This window comes from Dermacentor albipictus, chromosome 1 (assembly GCF_038994185.2).
Source record: "Dermacentor albipictus isolate Rhodes 1998 colony chromosome 1, USDA_Dalb.pri_finalv2, whole genome shotgun sequence".
Lineage (NCBI taxonomy): Eukaryota > Metazoa > Arthropoda > Arachnida > Ixodida > Ixodidae > Dermacentor > Dermacentor albipictus.
This window is the reverse complement of record NC_091821.1, coordinates 217,043,989-217,056,541: the sequence shown is the minus strand read 5'-3', so window position 1 is coordinate 217,056,541 and position 12,553 is coordinate 217,043,989. Positions and strand designations below refer to the sequence as shown.

Below are 12,553 nucleotides of genomic sequence, written 5' to 3'. Positions count from 1 at the left end.
GTGTAGGTGCGTGTGAGTGCCTGTCTGGAGCCTACGGAACAGGCAGTGGCTTTGCCGCATCTTTGTTTTTGTGTTTAGGGTTGGTGAGGCTTGTCAAGCAGTCGTTAAGAGTGCTTTTTCTCTCACCAACCTCATTTTCCTGTGTACGGAAACTGAAGTAAAACATTGATCGATCGAATGATTGATTGACTGATTGATTGAAACACAAGATGGCGGGCCTTCGGGCAGTTCTGCTCCCCAGCAAGTACACACTAGATTTGGCAACCAAGCCACACTTTTAAAGCAAAGCTATCTAGCCTACCTCCTCGTGCTTTGACGTGTCGTCGTCGGCTGTCTCGTCGAGTAGAAGCAGTCTCTATCGGGGATGACAGGGTTTATAGTGCTGTGCCAAGCTCGCTATCTCTGCACAGACTCAGGAACACCAGTGTGGCTGATGACCATTACGGGACGCGAACTCCAATTCCCATTCCCTTTCGGCGGAGAACCAATTGTACAGAGCGAAATTGTATCCTTTGAAAACATAATAAAGGTGTTTTCAAACAAATAAGTCGCCGAAACCCGCTGCGCGTCTCTTATCGTTATGGGCCATTGTCTTGCGGGCTCGTCAAAGCTTCGCTTAGATCAATTTCCACACTGTATGTTCTTTTTTTTTTTCCAGGTCCATAATCTGCGTGCGCGACCCAAAGGTCACCTGATCTCCTTAGCATTCCTTTTTTTTTTTGACCCTGTACGATTTCACATTCTTTAAGCACGCTGAAGAGCTCCCATTTAGGTCATTCGCTGCCATTAGTCGCCCAACGCAATCGCTCGCGTGCGGGGCACTGTTTCAGCCATGGTCAGACCGCACTCGTCACGTCATGTGCAGTTTGCAAGAGACGCAGGAAGGCGGCAAGGCCGAGACGTTGCGTGCCGCGCGACAGAGCCACGAGCAGCGGCACGCCATGATGCGTGCCCTCGCGTTGGCGGCTTTCACCGAGAAGCCGCGACTCCAATTGAAAAGGGCAAATATTTCAGCTTACTATACGGGGACTAAAAATTAGAATCGCATTAAAGTGTTTTCCGTGCCAAAATCACGATCCGATTATGACCCATGCTGTAGTGGGAGACTCCGGATTAATTTTTACCACCTGGGGTTCTTTAACGTCCACACAATGCACGGTACACGGGCGTTTTTGCATTTCGCCCTCATCGAAATGTGGCCAACACGGCCGGGATTCGATTCCGCGACGCCGTGCTTGGTAACGCAACGACAAATCCAATAAGCAACCATGGCAGGTACTAAGGGGACCGCCCGTCTAGACCATGGCAGGCAGGCAAACATAATGTCCCGTCTATGCCTCACCAGTGGCGTAGCAAGGTCGTCTGGCACCCGGGGCCCATAGGTCTTCTGTCACCCCCCGGGTGTAGCCGGCGGAAAGAGGGGTGTCTTGAGACGTATATGACACCCCCCACCCCCCTCTACAGGCCCCTTGCACCCGGGGCCCACGGCCCCCCGGCCCCCCCTATTGCTACGCCACTGTGCCTCACTGTTTAACTATCGCACTTTTTTGAAGTCACAGCAAAGCTTTTATAAAGCAATGCATTATTACAGTTCAAAGCGACTTTAAAAGGCATTTACCAACGTTTCGAGTGTGAAATGCCATAACCATGCGTTTGCAAGGAGGTGCAGGTGCGTTAAACTTGAAACGTCACGCTTTGCACTTTTCAGTACATACAACCAACCCTATTATAAAATATTAAACTTTGGAGTTTGAAACTGCGCAGTGTGCTATGTGAGGAACGCCGTAGAGAAGGGCTCTGGATTAATTTTAACGTGCTCACAAAGCACGCTGCTGCTGACAGTAACGTTAGACTATCGATACCATGCAGCAGCGAGGACGTCGTTTCAAAAAGGTGGGAACCCGCAAAGTGCACCCCCGGGGATAGCTCACTGTCACGGGAGGTCTAGCGTCATTGCTCTCTGCGAGTGTGTCTGGTGCATCCCGCCAGTGCAGCTGGCGACATGTTTGCACTGCTGCAGAACATCATTATTCTAGTATACGCTAACATCGTTGCACACCGCTTGCATGCATACGTGTTCTCAGTACCCGTCAGCTATGTGGGAGCTAAAGGACCAAGCATGCGTGAGCGGTTCGTGTCAAACTCTGCGATCTTCTACATGCCAAAACCACGATTCTATTATGTAAGCCACACCGTGGTGCGGACTCCGGATTAATTTTGACCACCTGGGATTCTTTAACGTGCTTTCAATGCAAGGTACACGAGCGCTATTATATATCCCGCTCCCATGGCGGAACGCGGTTGCCGTGGCCGGGATCCAACCCCGGTGGCCGCGGTTTGCGGATCGTATCATCCGCCTGTTTCCGTACACAGCATGCGCGACGAATGCCTCACCCAGCGATCCCCAATTACCCCTGGCAAGCGTCCGTTGACTCCATAATATTCCTGCGATTTTCATAATCTCCGTTATCTCTCAATTAATCTGTGCCAATAAATAACGCGAATTCTTCCTGGAGTGCACTCATTCGAGTCTTGTCTGATGGTCACCTATACTGCCTCTACCACATCTCGTTCGCGTGTAAGCACACGAATACGAAATCGATCGTTGCATTGTTACTGACATTATACATACACCACTATAATGGAGAAGAATGTGTTCATTATTACGAATCAACATGGCAAATGACACTGAGTTACCTGTAGCGAAAGCATAGAAACCAGCCTTTCAGAACGTTCCGCCATGCATTCCTGACATATTTCCAATGGCGACGCTTTGGCCGTCAAGCTATATGATCCATTCTCATCAGCTAGCTAGCTGATGAGGCGTTGTGGTCGCACACAGTTTCTAGACAAATGAGTGTGCGGTTGATTTGTGGTGCTAATGTGGCTCCTCGAGATAAAATTGTACCCGCCGCGGTTGCTCAGTGGCTATGGTGTTGGGCTGCTGAACACGAGGTCGCGGGATCGAATCCCGGCCACGGCGGCCGCATTTCGATGGGGGCGAAAACACCCGTGTACTTAGATTTAGGTTCACGTTAAAGAACCCCAGGTGATTAGACTAAATACAGCTGATTATCCAAGCTCTGTGGTAACAGCGGCTTGCGAAAAATTGATGAAGAAAGTTGTGTAACGCCACAGCTTCAACTTCCAGGAGCGTAAGAGGCATGCTGTGATCCCTTACCAATATAAGGTGTTGCACAATTTGAAGAACGTCGCGCAACGTTATGAGGTGAATGTAGTGTTTTCTGCTCCTCTTTAAATGGCCCGTTTGTGTGCACAGGTCCTGGGAAAGATTGAAACGATTCTTAGCCATAGCCCTTTTGCTTGCCATGTAAGCCACAGGTCACAGTTGGTTCCTTGCACGCGCGGTGTGGTTTACGAATTCCATTTCTCCCGCGGTGTTTATGTCGGCCAGAACGGACGCTGTATTAATATCCATCTAAAATAAAATTTCAAGAATAATTCATCTGGCGAGCATTCCCACGTAGCAAAACATTGCAGGGATTGTGAAAAAGATACAAACAAGGTGTGCCTTCTGCTTCTAGAGAAAACAACAAATTTATTCCGTCATAGGGATCGTCGTACACGGGAGCTGTTCGAGGCATATGTTATAAAGAAGAAAGCGCGTGCATGTGTTAGCGATCCATCTTACTTGCTGATTGTGAGGTCCAATTTCTGGACACAAGATTGTGACGGCAGCGATTTTGGATGGCCTATCAGCATGATGACCTCATTTTAATTGATCATTGTATATATATGTCATCTTTCACCCAATAAAATTCAGCTGTGAATCCGCGCGTCCTGTCATTTTCTACTTCTGCTGTCCGTGTATCTTAGCGCAGTAATCCCAGTATTACAAGATGTACATCTCTCTTGCTGAGGTGCGAAGTAAAACAAATACACGCAGACATTTGGTTTGTGTTTTACTATTTCTCTGAACCTTAATTCGCCTATTGATGCAACAGATTACACAAATAACAGATGTTGCTTTGAACACTTCTCGACCTTACGAGTCTAAGAGCGCAGTCACAGCAAAGACACATGTCGCACAAGCCCGTATACGTCATCCCTCCGGTCTGGAGCGCGGCGCCCGCGAGAAGGGCAAACGGCGTCCGGTTTGAAATATCAAATTTTTCCGCGGCGCGTAGCGATGTAATACTTGCAGACACGATCGTCAGCGCGCATTGTATGAACAGCGCTTGTCAGCTCAAAATGGTCAGACCTGGTGAGGAGTCCTTTAAGGAAAGGAAATGCGGCAAGACAGATGACGATTATCGTTGTGGGACAAGATATAACCCAATGGGTGTAAACTTTTTAAGAGTGCGATATCTGTTACACTCTTAGGCAAAGTTACAACCTTTGGAGTCCCCTTCTGCCACACAACGATAATCGTCATCTGCCTTGATGCGTTTCCTTTCTTTAACGCTGCGAGCCCGGTACGTTCCAGTAACGAACGGCATGCGCATTATAGCATTTCCGACAGGAAAGTATCGGGCGCGGCGTTTTCAAGAAAGGAAACGCATCAAGGCAGATGACGATTGTCGTTGTGTGGCAGAAGGGGCACTCAAAAGGGTGTAACTTTGCCTAAGAGTGTACTCTAAAAAAAGTTTGCACCTTTTGGGGTGTATATCTGCCACACAACGATAATCGTCATCTGCCTTGATGCGTTTCCTTTCTTTAACGCTGCGAGCCCGGTACTTTCCAGTAACGAACGACATGCGCGTTATCAGCATGACATAGCATTCCCGACAGGAAAGTAGCGGGCGCGGCGTTTTCAAGAAAGGAAACGCATCAAGGCAGATGACGATTATCGTTGTGTGACAGATATACACCCCAAAGGGTGCAAACGTTTTTTTAGAGTACTCTATCACTACCCCAGTCTATTGCATGTCTGACGAAGCAACAGTGAATCACTTTTGAAGCGTTTATAAAAAGAATAAATTGAATAAAAAATTATGCAGAAGCCATTGACGATTATTGTCAATGTAAGCGAATAGCCCGAACGATCAAGCGAACGAGTTCACTCTTAAAAAAGTTTGCGCATTTTGACGCTCGTTATCTGCCTTGCTTGTGTTTCCTTGCTTTAACGCTGCGAGCCCGGCACTTCAAAGTCACAAACGGCACGCGCGTTATCAGTACGACATAGGATTCCTGAAAGGAAAGTAGCGAACGCCGTTTTTAATAAAGGAAACGCAAGCAAGGCAGATAACGAATATCGTCGTGCGACAAGCCCCAGGTTCTAAACTTTAAGAATGTGTTGTACACTCTTAAAAATATTTACACCCTTTGGGGCTTATCTTGTCCCACAACGATAATCGTCATCTGTCTTGCCCGCGTTTCCTTTCTTTAACGCTGCGAGCCCGGTACTTCCCAGTCACGAACGGCATGCGCGTTATCAGTGTGACGCAGCATACTCGACAGGAAAGTAGCGAGCGCCGAGTTTCAAGAAAGGAAACGCAAGCAAGGCAGATGACGATTATTGTTGTGGGACAAATATACACCCCAAAGGGTGCAACCGTTTTAAGAGTGTACACTCTTAAAACTGTTGCACCCTTAGGGGTGTAAATTTGTCCCACAACAATAATCGTCATCTGCCTTGCTTGCGTTTGCTTTCCTGAAAACTCGGCGCTCGCTACTTTCCTGTCGATAATGCTGCGTCACACTGATAACGCGCATGCCGTTCGTGAATGGGAAGTACCGGGCTCGCTGCGTTAGAGTAAGGAAACGCGGGCAAGACGGATGACGATTATTGTTGTGGGACAAGATAAGCCCCAAAGGGTGTAAATTTTTCTAAGAGTGTACACTTAAAAATGTTTGCACCCTTTGGGGCGTATCTTGTCCTACAATTATCTGCCTTGCTTGCATTTCCTTTCTGTAACGCGGCGAGACCGGTATTTCCAGGTCACGAATGACATGCGCGTTATCAGCGTGACAGAGCATTCTCGATAGAAAAGTAGCGAGCAAGGCAGATGGCGATTATTCACTCTAAAAGCAGTTGCAACCTTTAGGGTGTATACTTGTCACACAACAATACACTCCAAAACACAATTACACCCTTTGGGTTGTATCTTGACACAACGATAAACATCATCTGTCTTGTCCGCATTTCCTTTCTTTAACGCTGCGAGCCCGGTACTTCCCAGTAACGAACCGCGTGCGCGTTATCAGCATGACAGCATTCCCGACAGGAAAGTAGCGGGCGCGGCGTTTCAAGAACGGAAACACAAGCAAGGCAGATGACGATTGTTGTGTGGCAGATTTACACCCTAAAGGCTGTACCTTTTGTCTGAGAGTGTACACTCTAATAAGAGTTTACACCCTTTGGGGGGTGTATATTTGCCACACAACGATAATAATCTGTTTTGCCCGCATTTCCTTTCTTGAAAACTCTGCGCTCGTTACTTTCCTGTCAAGAATGCTCTGTCATGCTGATAATGCGCATGCCATTCGTGACTTCGAAGTACTGGGCTCGCAGTGTTAAAGAAAGGAAATGCAGGCAAGACAGATGACGATTACTGTTGTGTGGCAAATATACACCCCAAAGGGCGCAACTGTTAGTGTGTTGTTGTGGCACACACTCTTAAAACGGTTGCACCCTTTGGGGTGTATATTTGTCCCACAACGATAATAGTCACCTGCCTTGCTTGCGTTTCCTTTCTTGAAAACTCGGCGCTTGCTATACTTTCCTGTTGAGAATGCTGTGTCACACTGATAACGTGCAAGCCGTTCGTGCCTGGGAAGTACCCAGTCGCGCCCAGTTCCCAGCGTTAAAGAAAGGAAACGCGGACAAGACAGATGACGATTATCGTTGTGGGACAAGATAAGCACCAAAGGGCGTAATTTTTTTTTTAGTGCAAGACAAGCACCAAAGGGTGCAAATTTCTTAAGAGCACTCTTAAAAACATTTCCACCCTTTGGGGCGCATTTTTTCCCAAAACGATAATCGTTATCTGTCTTCCCCACATTACCTTTAATGCTGCGAGCTCTGTACTTCCAAGTCACGAACAGCACGCGCGTTATCAGCGTGACAAAGTAGCGTGTAAGTACGTAAATCTATGTACACGGGCGTTTTCGCATTTCACCCCTCTCGAAATGCGACCGTCGTGGTCGGGATTCGATCCCGCGACCTCGTGCTTAGCAGCCCAACACCATAGCCAATATGCAACTGTTTTTAGAGTGTGTACACATGCTTAGCAAATGTACACCATTTGGCGTGTATATTTGCTACACAACGATATTCATCATCTGCCTTGCTTGCGTTTCCTTCTTTGAAAACTCTGCGCTCGCTACTTTCCTGTCGAGAATGCTCTGTCATGCTGATAATGGGCATGCCGTTCGTGACTTGGAAGTACCGGGCTCGCTGCGTTAAAGAAAGGAAATACAGACAATACAGATGACGATTATCGTTGTGTGGCAAAAGGGTGTAATTTTGCTTAAGAGTGCACTCTTAAGCAAAATTACCCTTTTGCCTTTTGTCACGTGGGTTTGCCCACGTAACCCCCATGCCACATCACACAGACTGCGGCACCAATCTTTACATTGGCAACTCCAGTGCCCAATGTTTTGTTTTCTTCTCGAGTAACATCTAAAGAAAAAGTGGGCAGCTCGCATTAAAAGCGAAAGCAAGGTTTAGCGTTGTGCTAAAGCTTCTCATACGGTGTTTTAAGAATGTGCGGGGGCGACATGTTGGTACGACACAGTTCACGAATGGAACTGCTACGACTCGCAACACTGAAGTGATGAGGTGCGCCACCAGTGCCGTTGCAGGCGTCCCACATCAATGGTGCACGAGATGACACCGAAGGAAAACCGTCAGCGTTTGCAGGTTGAAGTGTACTGTCCGTTCTGTTCGGACAGAACTGTAACCCAAAAGAAAGTGGGGGAGAGTCATGTTCAGCCTCCCCCGACCCAACAGAAAAATCCTGGCACAGCCCATGTTGTGACATGCGCACAGCTGCTCAGCAGGAACGCTTGTGTTTGTGCGCACAACACTTGTACGCCAACAGTGGGGGGCAGAACGCTGCCCAGGCTCAGCTGCAGAGTCAATTGGGCAAGGCATGAGAGTGTGTCCACCGGGCATCCTCCGTTTTGCAGCCAAACACATCAAGTCTCTCTGCACCTCAACCTCCACATGCAGGCTGCACATGCGCGTCAATAACACGACAGCACGACCGTGAGTGCCCATATAATTGCTAATGAAAAAAAAAGGAGAGAAAAAAAGAACTTAATTTAAGCTCCTGTTATTTTTGCAGCTAGGCTACGCGGTTTGGTGGATGTTAGGAAGAAAAAGTTTTAATGATACCTTCACTACTTGCAGATACGAGCTAAAATTTTATTTTCACTTGTCATATTTTGCAATTGCAAAAGTGAAGCCTAGCAGCAGTGAAGTCCCCCATATCTGCTTAACAGAAATCATGAGACTAGCACTACTTTCGAGATATCCATCCCTAAAATGCACTTACCTATTAGTGCTGTTTCACTTAGTAGCATACCAAAGGCTCTCGACACTTTGGGACAATCTTAGCTGATATGCCGATGCACTTTCTAGCAAATATTAAAGACTGATCTCTTGAAAGCGGTACTAGTCTTAGGATTTACGCTGAGCAGATGTCAATTTCGCAATCCCAACATGCATCCTAAAGTAGTTAACATATTTTTGGTAAGTGGCCAAATTATCGTTGTAACTTGTACACACACACAATCGAAGGGAAAGATCAGTGGGTCTGGTGCATATTCAGGAAAGTAGTAGCCACAAGGGATGCAACATTTCAGAAAATCTTGAGTGGGGAAAAAGAACCAGTTTGTTTACCATTTCTTTCAGGAAACTTCATAAAAATTGAAATTGCAGTACAAATAGCTTATAATTATTCCAGCAGCAAAAAATAATTATTCTTATACATGCGATAATTACACAGGGATTGCGAAGACAAGAGAGTGAATGCCTTGTTCTTTTCTATGAAAGATTGCCAGTCTGGTAACTGACAAAAAGATCACTCTGTGTCGAAGTCACTCATGCTGGACACACTCACATTAAGATCAATCGTGGCTGCTTCCACCTTCCAAATTGATTTACGTAGATGAGTTTTTGAACACGTTTTCTTGTGAGCCTGTTGCAAAAATTGTTACGAACATTTCCAAGCAAAGATCAGTTTCATTCACAACTTGCAGATGGCGAAAATGTGTGCAGCAGCTTAGAAGCTGTAGTTGTCAGTAGCTGCTTAATGAAAAGGCTTTGCCACCAGGTTGATGGTTGCATGTGCTTCCCACAAATCCCAGATGCCAGTCCTGGACCAAAACCCAGAGGGCATCCTGTATTTCACGATGTTTGAAAGCTATGCTGTGTTTTCAAAATGGAACTGAAAGCAATTAATTGACACTTGAAAACTGTGCTGCCCTTTTCTAGTCATCATGATCGCCTCAAGAATTGAATGATGCACAGCAGAGAATGGCAGGTATGCAGAACTGTACGTGGAAATTTTAATGTTTTTTCCTACTTTCTCTGTGGTGGAAAAAACAACAATGAAACAGCCTTTTGAACATCTCATATGGTCACAAGATTCCTGCGCTTACAAGATAAGCTTTGCAAAATGACCTGCATTATGCTGCCTTACACATGCTTTCCATGTGCACTGATTTATGAATGTTAGAGCTGTCACACACACTTAATGACACATAATTGCACAAGAATTTTAGAGGCAGAATAAAGTAACATGTCAACCACAAAAAGACAGTCTAGTTTTTAAGACACTGCAAGAAGTGTAGAAACACTCAACATCTTCAAGTAAGTAAAAATGTTCACTATCTAATATAGGTAAGGCTCTCTCAATACAAGACTACACTAGAGTCGAGAAAACTACATACCATATGCCAGCATTTCAAATTTCAAGAAGACAATTATAAGTGACAAACAGTGCCCATGATTAGGTGTTCCCTGCATTAAGGCACCGCTTATGGATTGCTTTCATGAAAGAGACCATATTAATAATTTATAGCAAGGAGGAGGTTAGCAACTCCATAAAAGTCAGAGAGCTATCGCATATGTGAAACAAAAGGGAATATTAATGACACGGCCAACAATGCTAAATGATTACCTTGAACTTTATTGCATTCCGATAGGCTTGCGGCTTTACGGAATACACTAAAACATTGTATAACATATGTTTAACAACTATGCTTTTAGTTAATGGCTGGAGGGGTATTACCTTAAGTACAAATCTTTTGCAGTGGCAACATTTACAACAAGAATGAGAAAATTGATGCACCGTAGTGTATAGAGGAAACAAGTGTGTGTACATGTCTAATATATACGTGTGTGCGTGCATGTGTTACATGTCAGAGTTGCAATTATAAAAAGAAAAAAAAAAGCAATATAGGCTCGCAAAACATGTGTATAAATGAGAACAAGCTGCCAAACAAAATAAATGCAGCAGTGGGCACAAACAGAGAAATCCCTCAAAATATGTTCAAGATCATTGGCAAAAAGGGCCTCTGCACCCTTTTCTTGATAAGCACTACAGGCCATTTGTAGAAAAGGACTAGAATTTCATTCAAAACTTGAACAGGTACTAACAATGACAGCAAAGATTAAAAGCAACCTGAGATCGTCAGCTACCTTGTAATCACAAGAGGACAAACAATGCACATGTAGCTTCAGCGAGGGCACATGTATCACGTTAATGCTAGCACAACCTACAATTTGCTGTATACCTGCATAAGTGCAGCTGCACTTTCCGTTCACTCTGAGCCTCGAGAAGACTATGACGTGGCACTACTTGCCAATGACTACCAAGCTGCTTTGAATTTTTTTTTTTGCTCAGGCACCTTCAAATGATGGACTAAGAGGTATCGGCAACAAGAGATGTGCACACTTTGTGTGCTCAATCCTTTGCTACTCTATATAAGTATGAAAAGGCAGCTGCACCTGCATGAAAATACTGGAAAAAAAGAAAAAAAAAGAAGGTTGCATAAATGCAGGCAGGTAAATCTGTCCAGCAGAAGCTGTAAATTAGTGGCACCAATTTCATGAGGGCTATATACACAAAGCACCCGTGCAAACTTTGCATGACCTGCAAAGTGAAGCTGCACCCCTACATCCCTGTGCTGTGGAGGTGGCAAGGTGTGTAGAACTTGTGCGTCATCTTGCAATAAATAAAACTGAGGAGTGGCTACATGGAAGCACTGGCCATGCGATAGAGGCAGCAGAAGGCACCCTTGTTGCGGCCCTCGTCCTGCAACAACTGCACGCGCGCCCACTGGCGCGCCTGCGACGATTGGCGCACTGCCTCCATAACCGCTTGAATGTAGAGGCCGTCCTCGAAACTAGCAGCACTTTCGGTAGGTTCCTTGGCCCAGCCCTGGCCATGGGCACGCGAGGCGAAAGCATCCCGCAGCGCTGTAACCATCTTGACGAGTCCCTTGGCGTGCGGCTTCGGTACCACGCAGTCCGGCGCCTGTTTCAAGTCCTCAACGTCCAGGTACAGCACTTCCTCTTTGGCGCCTTTGCGCTGCCCGTGCAGGTCTCCGCTGCGTACCACCAGGTTGCCGCGGGTGCCGCACACCAGAAGCTCCTGGCTGAACTGGCCCGCGCAGTGGCTGTTCAGCGTGACGGTTGCATATGCTCCGTTGCTCAGCTCCATTTGGAAGGTGCAGAAGTCGTCGCTGCTCACCTGTCGGATGCCACACACAGTGTCCGTCGTCTTGGTCAATGTCCTCGTCAAGCCGTGTACACGAACTGCGCGAAGGCCCGTCACAAAAGCTGCTATGTCGATTATGTGACTGCCAAATGTGGACAGTACACCACCTCCCATGGACTCTTCGCAAGTCCAGTCGTAGCGGTCATGAACAAGAGACCCGCAATGTACTCGAGCCTCAATTATCTGCACAGTTCCCACATACCCGTCCTGTATCTGCCGCTTCATGTGAACGTACGCTGGTAGGAATCGCAGACTGTGGCAAAGCACCGATATGAGCGTTGGGTAGTACTGCGCCGCTCGCACCATCTTAAGTACTTCTGACTGTGACAGACCAGCAGGGCGATCACACAGAACATGTTTTCCAATACCTAGAGCCTTCACGGCGATCTGGGCGTGCTGGTGAGGAGAGCACATGATGCACACCAAATCAACGCTTTTGCGGAGAAGGACCTCATCTTCCTTGCTCGTGTAAAATGGAATGCCCAGTTCCAAAGCAGCTTCCTTCGCTGTATCAATAGTCCGGCCCCAAATGGCTTCTACCTTAAAGCCACGAGAGCGCAAACACGGGACCAGCACTCGCACAGACTTACCAGTGCCGAAAACACCTACCCCTGGCAACATGTTCACGACGGAAGACTGCTCTGACACCTTGTTATAGTTTTCGAAACATTATAGAGACTACAATACGGCGAAACTTCATTTAGATCACTACAACGAGTACACCGAACGCTAGCGCGAAACCCGCGCACAACGACGAGAACGAAAAACTAGCTATCAGTCGCACATGACGCAGGCGCACACACCAATGCACACACAGCCACCGCATCCAACCGATCCAACGGCTACGGCCGCTCTACCCT

The 12,553-nt window shown here is 46.7% G+C and overlaps 1 protein-coding gene across 1 annotated transcript; it reads right to left on the bottom strand.

Annotated features, from left to right (window-relative positions):
- Nucleotides 1-9,457: 9,457 nt before the first annotated feature.
- LOC139054201 (glucose-fructose oxidoreductase domain-containing protein 2) lies at nt 9,458-12,553 on the bottom strand. The gene has a single exon (XM_070530875.1). The coding sequence runs from the start codon at nt 12,312-12,314 to the stop codon at nt 11,166-11,168; it is 1,149 nt and encodes a 382-aa protein (XP_070386976.1). The 5' UTR covers nt 12,315-12,553; the 3' UTR covers nt 9,458-11,165.